Source organism: Gobio gobio (genome assembly GCF_949357685.1).
Source record: "Gobio gobio genome assembly, chromosome: 6".
NCBI lineage: Eukaryota > Metazoa > Chordata > Actinopteri > Cypriniformes > Gobionidae > Gobio > Gobio gobio.
This window is the reverse complement of record NC_137102.1, coordinates 55,091,584-55,117,396: the sequence shown is the minus strand read 5'-3', so window position 1 is coordinate 55,117,396 and position 25,813 is coordinate 55,091,584. Positions and strand designations below refer to the sequence as shown.

Sequence of the window (25,813 nt, the reverse complement as noted above, 5' to 3'; positions counted from 1 at the left end):
ATCCTATGGGTGACGTCACGGTCCATATTTTTTACAGTCTATGGAGAGACTGCAAGTTTTGAACGCTTATATCTTCTAAATGTGAAAGGTTACACTTTATTTTACAGTGTCCTTGTTACATATGTTACATGTACTTACCATAGTAATAACTGTAAATTATGTGTAATTACATACAACTAACCCTAAACCAAACCCTAATCCTACCCTAACCGTACAGTAAGTACATGTAGTTACTAAATATTACTCAGTACTTAAATATATAATTACACTGTAACAATGACACCTTAAAATAAAGTGTAACCATGTGAAATGTGTCATTGTTTTGGAACACATTAGCTTATAGATAACAGTAAGATAACATATTCATACTAAAAGGCAAAACAAACCTTCAATTTTGATTTCAAGGGGACTTCTAGAATAAAGTTAAATATCAAGACTGTAACTACAGTAAGCGTTCCTATCCCAAATGTCAATTAATGAACCGTCACCACTGTGCCCTTTAATTCAACTTTAGGAGAACTGTCCATTTAACAAGTGAAGGGGAGGGGAGGAATTTATTACTCATACTCAGACACATTCTAGAAACAGTAGTGATACCATTAAGATATTTACATTGTGAAAGACTAGATCATAATCTTCAATAAGAGTGATACAAAAATTTTTATTAATATTGATATTTAGACAATTTATTTAATCAGCAAATTTATGACATTGACCATGTGAACTGCTAAAAATGTATTGGATAGATAGATAGTTGATAGAGCGATATAGACACGTGATTTCGGGGGTGGGCGTCTTTGATGGGCGTATTAACTCTCGGTTTAAATATGTGCATGTTTTAGTGCAGAGTTGATCTGACCCTGCTGCCAGTTTTGCGCGTGCTGCACTCATTTGAAGAACACTATCGGAATCCTGTGAAGAAAACCAGTGTACAAAAGTAAGGCGAAACCTTTTGATTTACTCATGTTCAGTGTTGTTTGATGTGTGCAGAACTGCTCGCGCCCCGTACAGAACGCGCAAACCTGCCCGTTCCAAGAGCTTCTGAAAATCAGATTATCATCCATAATTATAGAAAATACAACTGCGCGTGTTAATGTTCATTAAAGTGACCCGTCGCACTTTCACGAGGTCTTTGCAATTCCGTTTGGGGGAGTGATGTGTGAACTTTTGAGAACTGAGAAACTGAAACCACAGTTACAAGCCACAGTTATTTTTTATTGATGAAGCTGCTTGTCTTATTATGCCTTAAGGACATTCAATGCATAGATTTGGACTGAAGCCACACTTAACGTGTCTAAATGTAGTTTTATCGTATAGCAAATATGAAGTCATTGAGCAAAAACTGAAGAAGTGAAGTTCGTTCGAAGTTCTGAGAAAAGTGTATGCAGAATTTAAGAGCCAAATTACATTCATTACTTTTTAGGAGTGCACATTTTTTGTTTTTTGGATCTACTTTAGGATATGTGTTAGTGTTTGGCTAGAAAGAAACACAGTTAAAGAGACACTGCATGCTCTCCAGATGTTTTTGCTTATGGATTCCAGCTGTATCTGATTTGATAGGGTGGGGAGCTGAACAAAAAGCTCCTCACATTGTCCAGATACTTCAGTTATTCAGAACCTGAGAACATCTGTATATCTCCATCACTCTCCCCTGGTTTCTGCATAAATGCAGGAGACAGATTGAGCCTATTTTTTCCTTTTTGCATATGTGTCTGTTTCTTGTACTACTTATTATAATCCAATTTCTTGGAGCTGCTGCTTTCAAGACTTTTTTCTTCTTCTTGGCCATTCAGTCAAACAAGGTTTTTGTGTATTCCACATAACTGGTCGGTGTGATTAGCCATCATGTGCTCTTCTCCTCATGACTCCACCGACGGCTGTAAACATGAACTTTTATGTGTTTAGCATCTGTTGAGCAAAGGATAGCTCTCAGTTATGAACCAGTGAATTAATGAAATCTCAGTTATCACTGACTAACATTTCATTTAAATGATGACAGAATTATCATTTGTTTTCTGTGAACTTTTTCCTTTAAGATGCACGTGTTTTATAAACACATAGCAGAACTCTCTGGTAAGATATTCACCCCTCAAACTAAAGCTTCTGTTGGGTGGAGATACTGAATGTTCTGTTTTCCCTCATAAACGGAATAGAGAGCTGCTGAGCGACATTTTTTAAAAGCAGCTGGAAGGGAAAGGTGCTGTAGGTTTGGAGTGCATGAGTCTTATCGGACCTACCCATTCCTGTCCTGAAGCATTCCAACAATAAGGGTCTGGTTTTGACAGCCAAAATCAACGCATACGCACACACAAACAGATGTGAACCACAGTGGTGCAAATAAAGAGGTAGAGATCTGTTTGGGTGGTTGCTATGTGGTTGCTAGGGTAACCACCCTGGATGCTAGGGCAGGGGTTTTCAAACTGGGGGTCATCCAGAAGGTTCTAAGGGGTCCCCAGAACATTTCAGAGAATAAAAAGACAAAGCAAAAATGGATAAAGTCTACCGAACATTCTAACTGTTTAATTGCCACATACTTTCCAGAATGGTATGTTTGCTTTGTATCTTTCTAGTGAGTTTTTCTCACTATAGTCCCCTTTATCTTGCTTACTGGGGTTGTAAGGGAGTATTCTTAACGCAGTACGTAAGCTGCATACATACATTATTGTGAAAGTTGTTTATACAAATCATTTTCAGGATCATACACCCAGCATTACAGGAACACGGCGACTTTTTGGGACTTCACCGTATCCCGCAGAGTTAGATAAGTCCATACATACCATTCTCATCTCCGTGCGTGCCATAACTCTGTCTGACTCATCCACCGCTAGCCTAGCTTAGCACAAAGACTGGAGGTAAATGGCTCCAGCTAGCCTTCTGCTCAATAAGTGACAAAATAATGCCAACATTTTCCTATTTACATGTTGTGATGTGTATAGTTACATCGTGTACTAAGACCGACGGGAAATGAAAAGTTGCGATTTTCTAGGCCGATATGGCTAGGAACTATACTTTCATTCCTGCGTAATTATCAAGGAACTTTGAGCCGTACCATGAGTGCAGCGGTGCAATGATATTACGCAGCACCTGAAAATAGGTTAACTTCCATCAACATAACCAACGTGACAATCTGCTTGCACAGGGAGCGTGCTGGGGACTATTTTCAGGCGCTGCTTAATATCATTGCGCCGCTGCACCCATGGTATGGCGGCAAAGTTCCTTGATTATTACGCAGGAATGAGAGTATAGTTCCTGGCCATATTGGTCATTTTCAGTCGGTCTTAGTACACGATGTAACTAAACACACCACAACATGTAAATAGGAAAATGTTGGCGTTATTTTGTCACTTATTGAGCAGTAGGCTAGCTGGAGCCATTTACCTCCAGTCTTTGTGCTAAGCTAGGCTAGGGGTGGGTGCGTCAGACAGAGTTATGGCACGCACGGAGATGAGAACGGTGTGTATGGACTTATCTAACTCTGGGGGAGACGGTGAATAAGATAAAGTCCCAAAAAGTCGGCATGTTCCTTTAAGAATAGCCAATTTAAGCTTGGAAACAATATGTTGTATTTATAATGCCACACTGGCTATTTATCTAACAGTTTAAATGTTCTTCATACTTGAAAATGTATAGATGGATTTTAGGAAGGGGGTCCCTCATAAAAGATTCATCATATTTGGGGGTCCTTGGCATCTTAAAGTTCGAAAACCCCTGTGCTAGGGTGTTCTGATTGGTTGCAAGGTGATCTCAGCCAACAGGGAACGTTCTGGCAACGTTCTCTCAAAGTTATGAGCAAACATTCTTCCTGTAACGTTAATAGATTTTTTTTTTTAAAGGTATCTGGCCTTTAATAATGTTCTCAAAACGTCAGCACAAAAATGTTATTTATACATGGTTTATGAAACGTTTTAGTTGGACATTTTTTAAATGTTGATACTTGTTTCATAATTTTCAGAGAACATGCAAAGTGATAAAATGGTGCGTTTCCTGAACTTTCATATAGAAGATTTTTAAAAGACATTTTTAACTTTCATAAATAATTTTTTCATAACTTAATAGGAACTTGTTTTTGTGCTGTGATGAACTAGAACATTAACTTGTCTAAAACATCTATTTGCTGTGATGTAAGAACAGCATGTCAAGTCATGTTCTACTACAAGCCCAGTTTTTTTTTCTGCATCATGGAAATGAGAAAAGTATGAAGATGAATAAAGGTGTGTCACACGATGACTTCATTAGGTGTGAGAACTTGTGCCTTCAGTTGTTTATTTTCATCGTGTTTTCTGCTGTTGCCAGGTGTAACAGTCTGGGACGTATCCGTAGTATCCAAGTTGGGCGAGTTGTCATTTTAAATGTGCCTTGTGGTGTGAAATTAAAATAATTGGATTCCATATAAAATATACTCTAAGATCCCACACGAACACACACGTGTGCACTGCTTTTGTTAAATCGTTCCCTCCGAAATCATTTACTCAACTTTATGTTGTTACAAATCCATATGATTTGTGGAATACAAAAAGAGACGGCTCTTTTGCACAGAACGCCAAGCCGAATGATAAGATTTTAAGTGAATAACATTCAAATTTTAGTCTGTTCCTTACACAAAACTATTGTATTTACATTTGTACTGAAAAGAGCAGTGTCAACTTTCTGCTTAGCATCTCCTTTTGTGATTTACGAAAGAAAAAAGGTGTTTAAGGCACTTACGAGTGTATAAATGACAAGAGAATGAGCTTTTTTGGTGGGGTGAACTATCCCTTTAAAATCTAAATACAGCTCAGTGGAGTAGATCTGTAGTCACCCCTCTCATGTGCACATATTTGCAAGTTGCTCGCTCTATCTTTGGCTTTAGACCAGCTGCTGGAGTTACATTAGCCCTCATACACACTGTCCAAAAAGTGGACATTTACAAAACCAAAAAGATTTTTCAAAGAAGGCTGCATTTATTTGTTCAAAACAGCAAACCTGGCTGTTTGGATTTAATATAACATGCTGGACACATAATAATCTCTGCAATAATGCTCCAATCATAGCCTCTTAAGCATTTGCCTATTTAAATTCAAACAGCGACTTTTATTTTGTCTGGGAAGTGTATTTTTACAATTTAAAATGACTTTCTTTTATGTGAATATATTTTAAAATGTAATAATGTATTTCTGTGGTCCTCCAGAAATCATTTTAATATGCTTATTTGCTGCTTAAGAAACATTTCTTATTATTATCAATGTTGAAAACAGCTGTGCTGCTAAATATTTCAGTGGAAACTGTAATGCTTATTCCAGGATTCTCTGCATAGAAAGTCCAAAAGCATTTATTTGAAATTGAAATCTTTTGTAACATTATAAATGTCTTTACTTTTGATTAATTTTAATATGTCCTTTCTGAATAAAAGTATTAATTTCTTTAAACGTTTGAATGGTAATGTGTGTGCGTGTGTGTATGTATGTGTATGTATATGGTAACACGTTAGTTTAGGGTTCAATTCTCACTAACTAGTTGCTTATTAGCATGCATATTACTAGGATATTGACTGTTTATTAGTACGTATTAAGACCATTATAATGCCTTATTCTGTATGACCATATTCTACATCTCTTATCTTACCCATCATCTAAATTTAAAAAATACCTTACTAACTATTAATAAGCAATTTATTTAGGCAAAAGTCGTAGTTAATAGTTAGTTAGTTAGTGAGAATTGGACCCAAATCTAAAGCGTGATCATATATAATCATATGTGACCCTGGACCACAAACCACTTATGACCACAGTCAAAAGGGTCAATTTTTTTAAATTTAGATTTATACATCATCTGAAAGCTGAATGAATAAGCTTTCCATTGATTTTTTAGGATTGGACAATATTTGGCAGAGATATAACTATTTGAAAATCTGGAATCTGAGGGTGCAAAACAATCTAAATATATATATATATATATATATATATATATATATATATATATATATATATATATATATATATATATATATATATATATATATATATATATATATATATATATATATATATATATATATATATATATATATATATATATATATATATATATATATATATATAATAAATATACCCGTGCGACTTATGACTGGTTTTGTGGTCCAGAGTCTGATATTAGCATGCATGGGTCAGGTCACAGTGAATCCTGATTTAGCGTGAGCAGATGTGTGAGAAAGGCTGTCCTGCATTGGAGAGGTCAGGCTGGAGTTTGCATTCTAGCATTCTGAGCATAGCTGTCTATGTATACATGAAAGATTCCTTCTAAACATCCATAAATGCCTGTGGCATTTCATGATATGCAACAGCCAGTGGAAAAATGTGGAGCTTAGATGGTGCTCTTTTATAGCTCACGAGACCTAAATTAGTTTTCAATCACCGTGGATGCTTAACTGAAACACAGCAAAGATGTTTCACCTAAAAAAAGTCCTTTGGGGAAGTCCTTAGGATCATAATTATGGTCTATCTCTAAATATTGAGATCTCTTTGATACCTTGTTATCTTTTGGTATGTTATATCGTTAAACCTATAAAGCCTACTGTATCATATTTAATACACAAATGTAGAAAAAAAAACATTTGTCCAAAATCTACGACGTTGTTTCTGTCACCTTATTGGTAGTTTAGACTTTTTTAGCAAGTAAGAGGCTTTTTTTTGTATAATTAAAAAAATGACCACCTTCAGGTCATGATCATATGGAAGCTTGTTTCCGCCACAGAATAAAACATTTTAAAAGATAATTGTGACTTTTTATCTCACAATTGTGACTTTACATCTACAAAGTTGCAATTGTGAGTTATAAAGTCAGAATTGCGTGATATAAAGTGGAATAACTTGACTTGAATTACTTTTTTTCCTCACAATTGCGAGTTTATGCTTTATCTCGCAATTCTGACTTATTTTCTCAGAACTGAGATATAAACTCGCAATTGCGAGTTATAAAGTCAGAATTGCGAGTTATAAAGTCCGAATTGCGTGATATAAAGTGGAATAACTTGACTTGAATTACTTTTTTCCTCACAATTGCGAGTTTATGCTTTATCTCGCAATTCTGACTTATTTTCTCAGAACTGAGATATAAACTCGCAATTGCGAGTTATAAAGTCAGAATTGCGAGTTATAATGTCCGAATTGCGTGATATAAAGTGGAATAACTTGACTTGAATTACTTTTTTTCCTCACAATTGCGAGTTTATGCTTTATCTCGCAATTCTGACTTATTTTCTCAGAACTGAGATATAAACTCGCAATTGCGAGTTATAAAGTCAGAATTGCGAGTTATAAAGTCCGAATTGTGAGTTATAAAGTCAGAATTATATGATATAAAGTCAGAATAACATGATATAAAGTCAGAATTGCGAGTTATAAAGTCAGAATTACATGATATAAAGTCAGAATAACATGATATAAAGTCAGAATTGCGAGTTATAAAGTCAGAATAACATGATATAAAGTCAGAATTGCGAGTTATAAAGTCAGAATTGCGAGTTATAAAGTCAGAATTACATGATATAAAGTCAGAATAACTTGATATAAAGTCAGAATTGCGAGTTATAAAGTCAGAATTACATGATATAAAGTCAGAATTGCGAGTTATAAAGTCAGAATTACATGATATAAAGTCAGAATAACTTGATATAAAGTCAGAATTGCGAGTTATAAAGTCAGAATTACATGATATAAAGTCAGAATTGCGAGTTATAAAGTCAGAATAACATGATATAAAGTCAGAATTGCGAGTTATAAAGTCAGAGTTGCGAGTTATAAAGTCAGAATTACATGATATAAAGTCAGAATAACAGAATTGCGAGTTATAAAGTCAGAATTACATGATATAAAGTCAGAATAACATGATATAAAGTCAGAATTGCGAGTTATAAAGTCAGAATAACATGATATAAAGTCAGAATTGCGAGTTATAAAGTCAGAATTACATGATATAAAGTCAGAATAACATGATATAAAGTCAGAATTGCGAGTTATAAAGTCAGAATTACATGATATAAAGTCAGAATAACATGATATAAAGTCAGAATTGCGAGTTATAAAGTCAGAATAACATGATATAAAGTCAGAATTGCAGAATTTTGTCATTTCAATAAATGTTCCATTCCAAAAAAAATTATTCGGACTATTATTTCATATGTCAGACTTTGCAGTGTTAAGATCTATTCTGAAAATCGCATTAAACAGATTCTTCTTCCTAGACAGAAATAACCCTTTCAGTGCTGCCTCACTTTGTGCCTGCAGGGCCGCAGAGGTCGTGACCTCTTGAGGCTTGTGTTTAGGAAATTGGGCGGCTCCGTGGTTGAACACAGAGAATTGCTTGAATAAAGTCTTTGAATGAGCAATGGCTCTTCCGAGAATCTTTAAGCCAGAAGCGACTCATCGCGCCTTGTGGAAGTTCTCAAGACATCACAGTTTAACCTCGTCTCGTCATGAGTACATATATCTTAATCGAATAAAACATGCCAGAGCAGATGTTATGAGCATTCATGTTTATCCTCTAGTGTAGTGTTAACGGTGTACAGTCTGCAGGCTTCAGTGACACAGTCATCCAGAGCTGCATTGCACACATTCTTGAGCGGCACATGATCACATATACAGCTGCAAACCTATGAGCCGAAGTGCGTGTTTGATTGTATTAAACTGGTAAACTTTTTTGGCTAAAAGTAAACATAGGCAAACATGTTATCCGATGTGTTTAAAGGAGGTCTAATTCAGTGGCTAAATCTGATGGAAGTCAGCGAAATGGGCGAAATTGCTTACAGCTCTTTTAAATATTTAAAAATGTTACTGTTTTTTCACAGCTTTCGGTTAAGTTTTGTTGACATATAACCTTAGTCTGAGATGTTTCAGCTAAAATTCATTTGAAGAAGAAAAAATAAAGAGTTAGTAGTGATGAGTTAATAGTTGTCAGTAGGAGTATAGAGCTTTACAATGCATGTGGATAGCAGATCAGATCATGTGATGAGTATGTTTCAATTTGAATCTTTGACTTTGGATTACAGACATTTGAGACATTACATTTACATTTATACATTTAGTGACTTACATAAGAAGAAATTCGTCAGAATCATTAATATTCATAATACACAATGCCAGATTTATCAGACAAGTAGATTAGGGAAGCAAGCTAGAGAAGAGGAGAGAAATAAAATATTTTTTTAGCTGTTTCCATTCAAATTTGCACATTTAAAGCAAATGCGGGATATCGCATAAAACATTCCGAATAAATCAGCATTTCCATCCCATGTGTTCAAGAGAACAAAATGCTGGGAAATTGAAATATCCGTAATAAAAATGGAAGTTGCTGAATTCGGGGAAGCCACTGTGGCTCTTTTTTCCTACATCAAAAATTACTCTGCAGATGAAACACAATAAGCGCAGTCATGTCATCTTGTGTTTGATTGCTGGTGTTCAATCATGTGAGATGCGTTTCTGAGGGAATTAAACCAAATCATTCTGATGACAGGCTTTGGCTCAGGAATTTCAGAATGACCAAACCAACATTTGAGAAACTGTGCAATGCTGTTAGTCCAGTTATCCAATCACATCCTCTGTTGAGGCAAAGTCATGTGAGTTTTTTGTTGCACATTGTTGCGCATTTATACATGTATGGCAAGCCAATTTGACTTTTATTCATTCACAGGATTTGAATACTTGATAATCAACTAGTTAAAATGCTAATTCTTGATATCAGCAATTAGGGGTGGGAGAAAAGGTCGATGCATCGATGCATCGCGATTCGTTATCTAACGATTCAGAATCGATTCTCAAAAATTCAGAATCGATTCTGTGTTCAATTCAAACTGCTTCTTCACCACCGTGCGCGCACGGTCACTGGCCAAACAGAAAAACCCGTTGATAGATGAACGTTTGTATGCTGGTGAATTGACCGTTTGCAAAGACCCGCCCCCTTTAGTTACTGTTGCTATGTCCGACACGGCATGGGCTTCTCACACCACACAAACATGTTCTCACGTAGAGAAAATACATCGCGGAGCAAAGAGGACACTGACAACACGCCGACAGACAGGACAGAGCAAGTTACTTTGATATGAAACAAAGTCTAAACTGTTTAAAATGTTGTCTTTTTTAAAGAAATGTAAACCACAAATAGCGTTTTTGGCTCTTTAATGTGTCGTGATCGCTGTAGCGCCTCAGTTAAAGCTGCTCGTGAACCGATCATCTCTTCCTTCTAGTTCATTGATAAGCATAAATTTAACAAGAATGAACACTAAAATAAATGTTGTTTCAACTGCGGAAAGACGTTAGTAAACACCGTTTTTCAAGTTCAAGTCCACCGACGTTAATCTACTAACTCTCCTAACTGCTTTGTTGGACAAACCGGTAGATTCAGCGATGTGATTGGTCAGATCGCCTGTCAATCAAACTCGTGGTGAAGGGTGAATTTGAAGATAAAATGGACAAACTACGACCTGCTTACCTGGCGTTACTCTGTTGCTTTTAAATGTGATAAATAAAAATTGACTTGACTTGAAAGGAAACTTTTTTTGGTTCAAAGACAATTCTTTGTTAAAATGTTCTAAAGAAACTGAAAAATAGTCACACTTAGTTGTAAATTGAGAACTGTTTATTCTTAAAGCTACACTGTGTAACTTTTTTAGTTTATTCTTAGCTAAAAACACTTCGTTCTTTCAAAAATATATGTGCTAATTAATGTATATTTACTTCTTTCAAGTAATAAAGTATTCTTGTAAGTTTATAATATGCCATTGAAAATACATACGGGTAAGGGGTTCGAATGCCGGTCGCCATGTTGCCCCTCCATCTTGAAAGTACATTAGCCAAAGAGGGACATACCCGTAAATTCAAGCTTCGCCTGTCGCGTTTTAACACTCGATGGCACCGTGTCGAATGTGGACGAGGTCGAACTGGAAGCCATATTAATCTTGGACTAAATCGGCCACCGTAGGAGTTAAAACGAAATTGAATTGAGAGGAACAGAAACTAATATTCACTGGATGGTCATATACCTTTTCACCGCTAGATGGGGGAAAATATCACACAGTGTAGCTTTAATGATTGTTCTTTGCAATTATGGCTTACCAGAGCTTGTTAATCCTGAATATAACTTTGTTAATAAAATAAAATATTGAAAGCAATCTTCATAATCATTTTTAATATGGAAATACTGTCAAACAGATATTATAACTATAAACAAAAAGCATATTAACTCCAATTTTGGTTAAAATGTAAAGTTCATGTATTTGCACAGCAGGATAATTAGTTAAAGTATGTTAAGAATCGTTTTGGGAATTGGATCGTTACTCTCGGAATCGGATCGGATCATTAAGTGCCTTAAGATTCCCAACCCCCATCAGCAATTGAGTTTTCACTTGTGGCAATTGAATTATTGATATGTCATTCAAATTCAATTGTTGATATCAGGAATTTAATTGTTGATATCACAAATTTAATTCCTGATATCAATATAATTTCAGATATCTTCTAAAATGGCTTTCTTACTAGTAACAATCACATTCATGATATCAGAAACTAATATTGTCACTAGTGGCAATTGAATTGTTGAAATCAAAATTTTAATTTGAATGGCAGTCTATGGTGACATTTCACTAGTGAAAATTAAAATGAGCATTTTAACTAGAGACAACTGAATTGTTGATATCAAGAATTCATATCCTGTGAATGAATAAAAGTCAAAACGGCTTGCCATATGCACGTTTTCTTATCGGATAAAACAATGTATCTGCCTCAATTGAGCGCATACGTTTTTTAATGCACATATAGATCCAATCCAGATTTTTTTTTAATGCCAAATCTCAAAATGCACATAAAAAGAGGTTGATGGAAACATATCTATTTAGCTATATCTGTTGAGACAGTTTTTGCCTCCTCTAGAGCTTCAAAGCAAGATTATTGGGGTTTTAAGATAAAAATCATATGAAAAGAATACCACAAAAAGTCAATTTGCTGTTGCGGTTGAGGAGAAGCCATTGTTAAAGGGAAGAGAAGGGACCACAGCAGAGGCGTGTCTGGTTTGTTAAACTTAAGGGAATGAGTGGCGGCTGGTTGTTGAGAGCTTGGAATTTGGTAATTGTGAGAAATGTCTTGAGAAAACAGAAGAAAACATGTTGTGGAGATGGAGGGAGAGCACAAGGCCATTCGGAGGAAAACACATGGCTCTCATTTTCAGTGTTTACTCAGCGTCACTGTGACAGAACACAGATGCAACGTCAGCATTTCTTTTACTCTTGATTTAATCTATTTTGCCCCAAAAAATGACTGATCACTGATCATTTGTGATTAATCACTGATGTTTATTTGGCAATGGCAATCTGAAACAGATCTGGTGGTGGAAGCAATGCTGGGAAATTCCTGTCTTTAAGCAGCATGTTGAAGTTTACAGCTCACAACCAAATAGGCAATTACTTTAACAACACTGGAGAAACGCAGATTTATGTGGGCTATTTCTATGCATGGTGGCTTTAATTCATGCACCTTTTGATGATGTAACATGGGAGAAAGCCTTAGGCTGTATATATATATATATATATATATATATATATATATATATATATATATATATATATATATATATATATATATATATATACATACATACAGTATATATAGTTTGGGAAACTGTATTCAATATCCAATGATTTCTCTTATCTAGTGGTAGTGTGCAACATTGTTGCCACGTTTAATTCCATAAGATGCATCCAGTTATCATCATAAAAACATATATTTTGCATTTTAAACCAATTTTGTGTACAGACTTTTATTTTGTGCAGTTTTCTTACTTCCAGTATGATCTTTAAACATCATTTAAATTCAGTCTTGAATGAGAAAATACAAAAAGAAACAATTAACCTTTTAAACTCTGCAGACCCTGATCAGGGTCCGGAATGACATCATCAAATTTAATACATTTTAAATGTCTGTTGAGGAGCTTTGGAGATATGCATCACTTTGGCATTTGTTTTACACAAAGTAACTTATTTACAGTAAATTACTCTGGGACCATTTCCGCCTGGATTTGGCAGTGGTTTATGTAACTTCAAAGGATTTCCTGTAAAATGACACCAAAATTGTGTTTTTAGACCACTGTATGTTGGTATGGGAAGCTTTTCAATTTGGGTAGGACAAATATGGAAATCCCGCAAAATGGTCCCAGAGCATAAGAGGTTAAACTGCATTATTGCATTATGAACTTATCTTGTGTGATTCACACTGGATGCAAATGTATCACCCTTGTTTTGTGCAAATGTTAAAGTCCTTCTCACTTTCACCAAGTTTTAATTAGTTACATGTGTATTGCTAGAGAACATAAGCAGGGGAATGGACTTGTTGACCTCAATAACAAAAACTTTCATTTAACAAAACACATTTCCTTGAGCCAGGCCCATATCTATCTTTAACTTGTTTTTGTTCCACTTTTAATATCTTGACATATGCATTATGCAAATGCTTAATGCTTAACGATAGCCATATGCTAGAATGATATAGTTAATTCACTTAAATCTTGGCTCTCTGATTTATGAGATCTTGTATGTTTGATGTCTTTCAGGATGCCAGGAGAAAGACTGTCAATCCGAGATAACTCCGCTGTCGGCCGTTTCCACGGTGTTTCTGAAAGCAATGGCCGGGCCGTCCCTGAGAAAAACACAGAGGCCAAAGTGAAGAAAGAAGAGAGCGGATGTCAACGTTGGTTACGGAAGGCTTGTCCATGTTGCATCCGGAAACAGAGCACCTCGTATGATTTTACCAATGAAACGGAGGGTGCGGTTGTCGGGGAGGGAGAAAAAGAAGAGCCGGCATCTCCAGTGCCTCCCAGCGGTGATACAGAGCTAACCGGTGAGAAGCCCAGTCTCAGACAGACAAATACAAAAAACTTCATCTGAAGTTCCTCAAACTCAATGTGTTTTCTCCATCTTTTCCCATCAGAGCTGTCTCTAGCAGTGCGTTCTGTGGATCTGCTCAGCCGGAAATCTGATCGCAACAAGAAGGAGCATCACACGGATAAATACTACGGTGACCAGCTCATCATCCGCAGAGGACAGACGTTTCAAACTGAGCTCGAGCTCTCACGACCTTTCAACCCAAACACAGATAAACTTCACCTGGAACTGAAGACAGGTGAGCGTGAGGGGAAGTCACATAAATACGTGCTTTATCTATTTTGTATGTTGGTTTCAAACATAAAGTAAAATCTTAGACAGACAGACAGACAGACAGACAGACAGACAGATAGATAGATAGATAGATAGATAGATAGATAGATAGATAGATAGATAGATAGATAGATAGATAGATAGATAGATAGATAGATAGATAGATAGATAGATAGATAGATAGATAGATAGATAGATAGATAGATAGATAGATAGATAGATAGATAGATAGATAGATAGATAGATAGATAGATAGATAGATAGATAAAAAATAAAAATTAATGTTTCAAACAGAGGTATTATTTGTAGGGATGCACCGACATTTCAGCTACTGAACATTTTCGGGAATTACAGAATGTATGTTTGAATAAATTTGTCATGAAAACAAGTTATTACAATTTATTCTCCTTTTAATTTCACCAACAAACTAGACTAAAAACAATTGTTATTAAAAAGTTGTTATAAAAACTGCCTCATGTGCAAATTAAAATGTTGTACAATTCAGTTTTAGCTATTTGAGTGTTGGTTATTAAAAAAGTTTGATTAATTAATTGATTCTTCATTTATTATTTATTTTCGGTTTTCGGCCAAATGCATCCTGAAGTTTCATTTCGGTACATCCCTAATTATTTGTCCAAATAAGTGTCAATAAACAGCAAGTTCCCGTTGTGACAATATGCCCCACAAGCAGTCAACCAGAGTTCATTGAACTGTATATTTTTTCCTGGCCGATAACTGTGGAAATATTCAATGGCGTTTTTATAGTCAAGACCTCAAGGTATTAATCATTCAGAAATAAGAAATTCACCGGAGTAAAATGTGTGACAAACAGCCCCAGTCCCCCTGTAAACATTTTCTCATGGACAAAAAGATCACGTTGTCATTATTTCAAGTATAGACTTTCTTTCTATGTTTGGGTTGACTGCAGATTGAACACAGCGCTCATCTCAGCCTAGTATTCGTCTCACTGATAAACATCTGTGGTTTTGACATTTCTCTCTCAAACCGCACCCAGTGAGACAGCTCACCTCTTTTGAAGAGAAAGGAAGTTTAGGGAGTGAAAGATAAGCAGTAAAACCACTTCACGCTGATACAAGATAACTCATGTGGTCAGATTCACAATCCATCACGTCCAAATTTGTCCTGAAACAGGATATTCAACCCCCAAAAAATGTCAGGAAAAAAATCTGGATATTGATTGGATCATGGAAGTAATTTTTCATTAAAAAGTAATAACTTTTGACTTTCCCTTTCTGCTAACATCATGTGCACTATTTTACTTACAAGTTGCACATCTGACTCATAAACATTTAAATGCATGTCTTTTTTAGCTATTAACAAATCACAGATGTCCTCTACACAAAGAACAGGAACTGAAAAGGGAAGGAGTCTTATGTGTTTTATTACCAGTTAACTCCTTTGGCCGATCTTGCGTGACTGAATCACAGTATTTCAGCATAGTTGGATTGTTTGGATTTGACTGGAATCCTCTCCCTCGTGTAATAATTTACCAATCATTTCGAAACAAATTCATCACATTCTTCTCAAACCATGTGTTTCATGCCCGTGTCGTCATTCAGGGCCGCTCCCGCTGGTGTCAAAGGGCACGCACATCATCATACCAGTGGTGGAAGAACTCCAGGATGAACGCTGGGAGGCCAAGATCGTGGAGCAGAACATCAACCGAGTCAAGCTGTCCGTCAACTCCCCCGCCACGGCTGTCATCGGAAAGTACAAGCTGACCGTCGCAACGCAATGTCTGAAGACGGGCGAAACTACCACGCACGACCCTGACAAAGACATTTACATGCTCTTCAATCCCTGGTGTGAAGGTAAGACGAAAAGACTTTGTTCCAACATATGCGATCGTATGCGTAATACATGGGTGTGCCGCACAAAAGTGAAGCCAAAGCATTTAGATCACCCCCAGGTGGCTGGATGTTGTATAGCTCATAAACCCCGTTCTCTCCATTAGGGCTGGGCGATAAATCGATTTTATTGATTAACTCGAATGTGTAGTTTACGTCGACTGTATCACAATATAAGTGTTTCATATCGGTTGATATCAATAATTCTTTATATGTTTTATGACCTATTTAAAATATTTTTTTTTACATTTAAACATTTTTATTTTAAACTTAACCTTCCTCTGATTATAATCCCCTCATTTATAAAGGCAGAAATGTCAACACAACCATGGAAAACACTCAAATAATTAAAATTTAAACACAAGTCTAAAATCACAATGAACACTTAACAATTATCTCTTAACATTAAGGTGCAGTGCCTCCGTTATTTCTTTGTAACTGTTACCGTTTAGATGCTTTGTCATAAGTACCTCTCCGTGTAGTTTCAAAGGCTGAATCCGAAATTGCACCCTATACCCTTAAATAGGGCACTATTTGAAGGGACAGCTATTTGCAGTCGTGTCCGAAACCATAGTGGATGTTATTGAGTGCACTCATTCTATCCCACTTTTCACCGCAATAACAAGTGTACAGCTGATGTACACACAGCGGCTGTCCGAATTCGCTCACTTGTTTTCATTCACTCCTTCAAGTGAACTATATCAGTGGACTAACGTAGGGAATAATGATTGAGGGTTTAGGGGTGATTTCGGATTCAGCCAAAGTCAAGAATAGTACAACGGCGAGCACGTCGAGTATTCTGCGCGTCGCGCACTGTCAGGGGAGGTATAAACAAGGCTTATGGTGGTAAATCAAGTGTGTGGTATTACCAGTCTTGGTGGGGACGACAGTCTTGCAGACGACATTGGTCTGACTACGGTCAGACTTATACAATCAAAAAAACTGCCATACTGGCGAGCTGGCTTGTTTTCCTGTTTTATTAACAATTTCCTTGCTCGCTGTGGCACTCATTTTCCACTTATCATGCCACGCCGGTTCTGTTTACTGAAGAATGAATCCAACACGAGACAACAATATGGCGCAACCAAACATGATACAGTTATCGTTACCTGATTGGCTGTTAGCCTGTCACTCCCTACGTTGCTTGGTTACCACAGAGTGAGTGCCTTTGTTCATGCAACCAAACTAGCTTCGCGACCTCTGGTTTCTTCCGACAAAGAAAAAAAATGATCTGACGTTTTATTGAACGTATTTTTTATTGATACCGATTACGTGTCTATCGTGATACATATCGTTATCGTTTTATCGCCCAGCCCTACGTCAACTTGTTTGAATGAAAATCGTTTTTTGTCTTTAACATCCGCCAAAGGTCCCCTCAGGGCTCAGCCCTCCCCCTGCGCGTTTGGCATAGAGATACACAAACAACAAGGGCAGTGTCATCTTACAACATACAGTGTCTTTCGTAATTGGTTCGGTTTTTCGCCGTCAGTCGCAGAACAAACAATACCCCACTGCAAAGTGTTTTTGAAGTCTGAACGTTTATCAGCTCGGAGCAATAATAGACAGCACAGCGCAAGCTCATACATGGGCCGATCGCGTGACACGATACACAGCGCTGGGAGATCCAGTGAGAAAGCGTTTGAGTTCACCACAGAATTAATAACATCGCTACTGCGAGATCTAGTGGAAGCGTTCGCCGCAGAATTCTCTGTTATAAACCACAGATATCAGATCAAACAGCACTGACGGGGAGAACAGGAGAAATATTGAGCCATGAATGAAGTTCAGGGGTTTCAGTCCACAAATCATAAACATTCACCATGGATTTACTGTAGTAACACCACATGGTATTGCGGAAGAAATAGGCGAATGTTTTTTTTTTATGTTATTAAAAAAAAAAGTACAACCTTTTGAGACTGAAATTTAAGCACTTTTCAAGGGTTTTCAAGTGCTTCACACTTTTTCCAGCACTTCAAATCTCTAAGTGAATATTATCCAGTTTTAATGTTATTTTTAATGTGATGATTTGTAAAACTAAAAGTTTAAAGGTTTGCACTTTGTGGCAAACAAGTAGCCTGACAAGCCAGACCCACATCAAGATGTTGGGTCTGGGAACACACCATTGGCAGGGCTCAATCCGAGGGGCGGGATAAACGGTTGTCTTTCAAATTCCCTCTGCACACAATAGGATAGCGCTACAACCAACCAGAGCAACGAAGAAGGTGAAGCGGAGCTAGTTGATGGATTAAACTTTTGCCGAATCTGGTCTGCAAAACTCAGAACACATCTTCCTTTCTGAAGAATGACTTCAGTGCTGTTCTTTGTTCTTTTCTCAAAGAAAAGCTGAACTCCAAGTCTTCCAGAGTCGTAAGACCGCTGATCGCCGCAACTCTGCCGTCATTATGTTAAGCCCGCCCACCGACTCTGTACATGATGTGATTTGCCTGACCAGAGTTTGGTTTTTCCAGCTCGCAAGCCAACGGAGAGTTGCTCGACGACCCTGGCTGCATATTACATTTGCTGCTGCTAGGGTGCGTCTAGATTTCTAGGCTAGCAAACAAGCACTTTTATTTTAAAAAGACATGAAATTTCCACTATAACCAGTAGATGGTGGCATAGGAGCACTTATTGACTATTATAAGCCATTTACACTCCCTAATATATGGACAAAAGTTGGAAGTCACAAAGTCTAATGAAAAACAAAACTTTTCTCCAAATTGTGACTAAATTAACCAGAAACCAAGTAAAGAGCTCCTTTAATAGTCACTGAAGCTGTTAGTCAGTTCAGTGTGATACTATTAAAGAACAATGGTAACCTATATTTAATAAGGTATTTAATAATTACAATTTTCCCTATAATTTTTTTTACATTACTGTTCTTAATAAAAGTTAATTTTATCTGAATATCAATTCATAAACCTTTGACTAGTTTGTTCACATGCTGAAAGTTTTGGACCCCAGGTATGTGCTACCAAGCCGCAAATATTTTACAAAAACAAAATAAAGTTCACTTGTTTTGAACAGTTTCTTTGTCATCTGCAGATTGATTTTAAGTAGGAGGGAAAAAATCTATTTAAATCGTAAATCGGATTTTTTGTGAACATTTTTTTTAGGCCATATCGCCCAGCCCTACTCACCATGTAAACAAATGGAACATTAGCCAACCTAAATTATGCTTAAAATAAAAAAATTCCAAAGATGGTTTCTGTACTTTTTGGTAGTTTTTATCACGATGATGTAAGTTCAAGTGTTCGTTTTTTAATGCTCATCTGTCCCTTGGGTAATTTACCCAAAATAATAATAATAATAAAAAAAAAATTTGAGTGTTCGTCGGAGTGGTCTAAGATTTTAGATCTTTTGTTGCACTTGAACCATGAATACACAAAAATTGGCTGGATTCGAGGAGTTTATGTAGTTGAAATAAAAAAAGGAATAAATCAGTCCCAATTTGACCCCCTTAGGAATGCGAGGAATGCTTCAGTATACATAGAAAAACCTCAAAAAAACAGTCAAAATTAAAACTAAACTTAAAAAAACTAAAAATATTTTAGAATGTCTACATGTGTATCTGAATGCACACTGAAGAGATAAACTCGAGAACTGACTTTAGGACCCAGCGGAACAGCTCATTATAAGCAGCTCCATATAAGCTATAAGGCCATCTAGTGGCAAGAGTCATGAGAGATCATGTTATATATTTCTTTTTCGACAGAGACACCCAATGTGAGATATTCTGAGCTGAATGAACACCGTTATGTATGAAATGTCAAACCATTTCAGACACTGTGAGAAAAAAGGTGATACTGCAATGTGTATTATGAGGAAATTAAAGTGTTTTTTGACCTTGGATGCATGTAAATCTATTGTAGGAGACCTCCAAAACAAAATTAGCAACCTGCAAAATAGGGGCCCTTTAATAAAAAAACTATGAGCACTATCATTGTTTTATCCCTGTAAACATCTCAAAAATGTTTTAGGGTTTCATAATCCTTTAAGAAGATATGTTATGCTCATGATTGCCATAGTAGTATTTGCATCCACACAGAGAATGCAATGCATTCATGAATTACGTCATGTCATGCAGCGGTGATGACTGTACCAAACTCATCCTTTGACGAGAAGCCAAGGTACTCATCCACTGAAGCATGTCTGGGAAACGCTGATATATTTAGCCTAAAATATTACACAGGCAACTGTTAATGCAATATAACATGAAGGTGCGAGTTTCCTCCTGTGGCCCAGTGACTTACATCAGTCCTCTTGAGGATTGAACATGCTCTTGCAGAAGTTTGGATTAACAACTGCTTTGGCTTCACTGCATCTACTGGCTATAACTCACTGGCTAAACTAATTTTGCCATTGTAAGAGAGGTTGACTAGTTTTACATCATCTCTTTTAAGCATCAATCAGTTTCAGTAAAACCGGAGGGAGATGAGGTGCTTTCTTTATGATGGTCTTTGAAATTGACCCTCGATTTTGAGCCATTTTAAAGGTGCAGTGTGTAGTATTTATGAGGATCTATTGACAGAAATGCAATATAATATACATAACTATGTTTTCAGTGGTGTATAAAGACCTTACTTAATGTGCCATCACGTTTAAATTATTTGTACTATCACCGCGGGTCCCCTTCCAGTGAGCTCGCCATTTTGTTCCATCAGTAGTCCTAAAATGTTAGGATGGGGTACAAAGGAAAAGGAGCAAGGACTCAAATGCAGAGGAACTTAGGATTTATTAAACAAAAAAATAAAACAAACAAAACACCCAGGAGGGGGAGAAACCAAACTTAACTAACTAAACACCAGGTGCAGGAACATGGAGTCTGACAGGGAACAGAGGACATCAAACCTAAGACAACGATCCAACATAAGACTGCAGACACGAGATTATAAAGAGTGACAAATCAGTCAGGAAATGAGGGAGAACAGGTGGGGCAAATTAAGCAATTATCAGATATGACATCACACCAACACATGACAAAACCACCACATGTGCTGCACAGGACAAGACAGACATGTGACATAAACAGACAAACTTCTCTACAGAGCGCTAGTCACTCTCTGCTCTCTCCGACGATGGGATTTTTGTCCTGTGTCGGCCACCGTAGCTTCTCTATATGCTTCGAAAGGGAGGGGTGAGCGGTGTGTTGTTGCAATTCACAACCTCACCACTAGATGCCGCTAAAATGTACACACTGCACTTTTAACTGAAAGCAACTTGCACTGACATATCTTATGTCAGTGCCATTGTTTTGTCTCAAGATGCACACCAGTAATGTTTTTATCTAAGGCACATTTAAAATGTCCTAATTGAACTAAGACCTAATCCTGGTTTAATCTAATTAAGGCCATAATACACCGATCAGGCATAACATTATGACCAGGTGAAGTGATTAACACTGATCATCTCTTCATCACGGCACCTGTTAGTGGGTGGGATATATCAGGCAGCAAGTGAACATTTTGTCCTCAAAGAGGGCAAGCGTAAGGATTTGAACAAGTTTGACAAGGACCAAATTGTGATGGCTAGACGACTGGGTCAGAGCATCTCCAAAACTGCAGCTCTTGTGGGGTGTTCCCGGTCTGCAGTGGTCAGTCTCTATCGAAAGTGGTCCAAGGAATGAACAGTGGTGAACTGGTGACCGCGTCATGGGCGGCCAAGGCTCATTGATGCACGTGGGGAGAGAAGCCTGGCCCGTGTGGTCCGATCAAACAGACGAGCTACTGGAGCTCAAATTGCTCAAGAAATGAATACTGGTTCTGAAACCTTCAGGGGTCTGCATTCCTGCAATGCATTCCAATTATTCCATGTATTCCAATAAGGAATAACCATTTTAATCAATGATTACTTGGTGAAGCGAATACAAATCGATTAAGGAAACCAAATACAAATGAGATCTGCAAGAAAACAAAATGCTAATTATTTTAATACACAATCATAGCAGTGTGTGTTTACTTCTAAGTCTTAATTGTGGCACACCAATCAAAAAGAGATAATAATTGATAAAATAATAACAATGGAGATAAAACGAATAGAACTTATGTATATAATAAAACATTTTAACCTTCATTTTGCATCGATTCAAAGCGTCTGTTTGGTTCTCGAATCCTAAGTATAAATAGTGTGTAGATTGAGCATAAAAAAGTATTCCTGTAAAATGCATATGCAAAATAAAGGGGTGGAGCCTGGTGGAGTAAGTTATACCGTGTTCCAGGCAACCCGTAACCCATGTTTTTCCAACCTTCTACCCGTGAAAGTGCATTGGAACGGCAGTCAAATCCGTGACTTAACACCCGTGAACTCGTACTAGATCGATGTACTCCCAGTTGCACGCTCTGACGTCACATAGCCTGTGAAACAACAATGGCAGCCCCTACAGGAATGTCCGACAAGCCATGGCGTTCTCACACCACACACGTTCTCACGTAGAGAAAATACATCGCGGAGCAAAGAGGACACTGACATCACGCCGACAGACAGGACAGAGCAAGTTACTTTTGATATGAAACAAAATCTCAACTTTGAAATGGTCATTTTTTAAAGAAATTTAAACAATAAATACCGTTTTGTGGCTCTTTAATGTGTCGTGATCGCTGTAGCGTCTCAGTTAAAGCTACTCGTGAACCGATCATCTCTTCCTTCTAGTTCATTGATAAGCATCAAATAAACATGAACACTAAATAAATGTTGTTTCAACCGCGGAAAGACGTCAGTACACACCATTTTTCAAGTTCAAGTCCACCGACGTTAATCTACTAACTCTCCTGAGTGCTTTGTTGGACAAACCGGCAGATTCGGTGATGTGATTGGTCAGATCGCCTGTCAATCAAACTTGCGGCGAAGGGTGAATTCCTAGCGCTCATGCAGTTTGGCTTGACTTCGCCTGGAACGCTACAAAGTCGTGAGTCGTGTTTTGAAGTCGTAACTTACGGGCTCAAAAACCTGCCTTGAACGTAGCATTAGTAGTGTGTTGAAACTCGCGGTTATTATTAGGGGTGTGACATTTCCCAAACACGCTCGAAGTGCTTGACCAATCACAACACTCTGATCCAGCTGACCAATCAGAGCACACTGTGCTTTTCAGAAGGTGGGGCTTCAGAGACAGGAACTAAACAGGGCATTACTGACAGACTGGGAAGAGAGGAGCTGCAACAAAGGAGAATATGTGAAAAATGTATTTTTTTGAACATTCAAGCATGAAAACTTACTCTAGTACAAAATCAAAGCATAACAGGTGCTCTTTACAGCTTGTTTTGTTTTGTGGTTCTGGCTGTGCACTTCTTTGTGCGCTTGAATGCCAGAGATGATTGTTAAGGAAAGAGAGAGGTCTGCCAAATCACCTTTCACTCCAAACACTGTAACCTTTTTTCTTTCCTTCTATTTTTTTTCTCTCTCTCTGCATTTTTTTCTGACTTATCTTGTACAGCCCCACCTCATCTGGCAATTCATTTGTCAAATATATTTTCCCCTCTCCCGCTCTCTTTCTCTCCCTCCTTGGCCACTCTTTCACTCCAGGCCCCTTCCTGTCATTCTTTACGGGCTTCTTTCAGCATTTTTATGCTCTGGCTCATTCCTGGCTCATTCCTGAATGCTGAACTCTGTAACTCTGCATGTAATGTAAGGAAGTACTTCAGTCACAGGGTGTAGTTTCAGATAAATGTTTGGTCAAGCTCAGAAACTTAATTTTTTTATAACTTGATTAGTTACCCAAGGGCAATACCATTCTGAAGATTCGATGTTACAATTTAGGAAGTATTCTTTTATCAACCTGATTTTTACAAAAAGTCTCGGATCCAATATAGTCAGCACCGCATCACCTTTTATTTTCAGTCTCTGTTAATGTTAGGATCACAATGATGGCAGTGCAAAGACTGTGTTTTTCCACAGCTTGGCACTGCAAAACATTGTGTAATCCTCAGAGGCATCTCTATAATTTTTCTGCAGTAATCCTGTGTTTGTGTCTCTCTCGTATTTACTACTGTGACATGTGTCAAACGGTGGGCGGGGCTAAAGAGGCAATGATGTAGAAGTAGGCGTTGAGAGGCGCTCTTTCATCGCACTATGATGTAATATTGTGACAATAGCTGTTTTTGGACTAAAGAGGACGCTTTGAGTTCTGAAACAGGATAATTTTATAGTACAATTAGCGTGTGTATGTCAAAAGTTCAAGAAAATGTTGATTTTTCAATCCATGACCCCTTTAAAACTATATTTACAAAAAAAAAGATTTTGAATAAAGAAATGGAAGAAATTAAGACACACTTGAAAATATTTCTTAATTAATGGCATGCCTTTTCATACAATAATATGTATTATAGTATTTATTGATATTTTTAATTAGCTTTTATTTTCTATTTAAAGGTGCACTATGTAAATTTTTTTGAGTAAAATATCCAAAAACCACTAGGCCAGTGTTATATATTTTGTTCAGTTGAGTACTTACAATTACCCAAATGTTTCCAACTATTTGTAAATCGTGAGAAATTGCTATTTTAACCAAGGAACCGGGACGTGTGAGGGAGTTGCCTGTCGATTGCGTCATATCTGCGTTACCCTCGTTTTCCGGTTTTATTTTGCAGAAACGCTTTTCTCTCAGTGTGCAACAAGTGTCATAGCAGCCGCAGAGAGAACGCTCAGAGTAACGTCATAACATCATTATGAGCTGTGTTACCTCATACTCATGACCGGAAAAGCGGAAGTGGCGCTGTGTCACACACGGATCCGGCGTTTTGGGAGACTGAAACCGCTATTTTTTGAAACCGGGTCCTAAAGTGGATAAATCTGAAAACGACACCCTTGCGGTTTCGTGTATACAGCCAATCCGTATATTTTGTGAAACGGTGATGTCATCACACCACGTCCAGCGCGGGGAAAACTAGAAGGAATACAACTATGGGCACTGGGCATGCGCACATCAATAGTGCGTTGTTTAATTACTGTATTTGCATTATTGTAAGGGTATGTTTAGGGTTGGGGTAGGTGTATGCGTTAATAAAACACATCTGGTAAGTAGCAAATTTATTTATTGTTATTTTATTGTGAGATTTTACCTCACCTCCGACTGTTGCCGTACCCCTTCTAGCCACAACTCTTCTTCTCCGTTTTTAGTGTATTTCTGTGGCAGAATTACAGTGCCACATACTGGCCTGGCATGTATACTACATCGTTTTGAGCCGTTTTCATGCTCTCGTGTGTACGCAGATATTTCTTGAAACGAGGAGAGAAAAAAAAGATCGGATAGGGAAAGTTCTGGCAGTTATGGCCTAAGTTGTTATAACGCTAACAGTTATCTTTACTGCTTGGCGGAGGAAGGATTTTGTGTTCAAAACAACTTACTAGATTTGTGTTGTTGTGTTAATTTTTGGGAAACCTTGCCAGGTATGTGGTAACCGTTTTAGGCTATAAAAGCAATTGTTTAATTCAAAGGCACCAGAATACAGGAAATGGCATCCACCCACATTTTATTTGCTTCCGACTCCCATGAGCATGAATGACCCTGCTGATCTTCTTCTGTCTCACAGCTTCACTCTTCCAGGCCTCTTTCCATTACACTGGTTTTTCTCCAGCATGTCTGAGTGAATTTTCCATTCATTTTGTAATCTTTTCAGTCCTCTACTATCATTTCCGTTACTTTATAGAGCCTCCATTCTCTCCCCTTTCCCATCCGATTTTTACCTCCCTTGTGTTCACGCCCTGGTGCAGAAACAGAGAACATTCCGAAGGCAGCAGGACAGAACAGATTGCAGATGTTGATGACGTCACTCTTTAAGAC

At 37.4% G+C, this 25,813-nt stretch overlaps 1 protein-coding gene across 1 annotated transcript in view; it reads left to right on the top strand.

The window, feature by feature from the left end:
- Nucleotides 1–793: 793 nt before the first annotated feature.
- tgm1l1 (transglutaminase 1 like 1) overlaps nucleotides 794–25,813 on the top strand; it is a 50,853-nt gene continuing 25,833 nt past the window's right edge. The window contains exons 1-4 of the mRNA XM_079820625.1: nucleotides 794–937; nucleotides 13,570–13,856; nucleotides 13,947–14,138; nucleotides 15,754–16,005. Of these exons, the coding sequence (XP_079676751.1) occupies nucleotides 13,571–13,856; nucleotides 13,947–14,138; nucleotides 15,754–16,005 (730 nt within the window). The 5' untranslated portion in view covers nucleotides 794–937; nucleotide 13,570. The remainder of the gene's footprint in view (nucleotides 938–13,569; nucleotides 13,857–13,946; nucleotides 14,139–15,753; nucleotides 16,006–25,813) is intronic.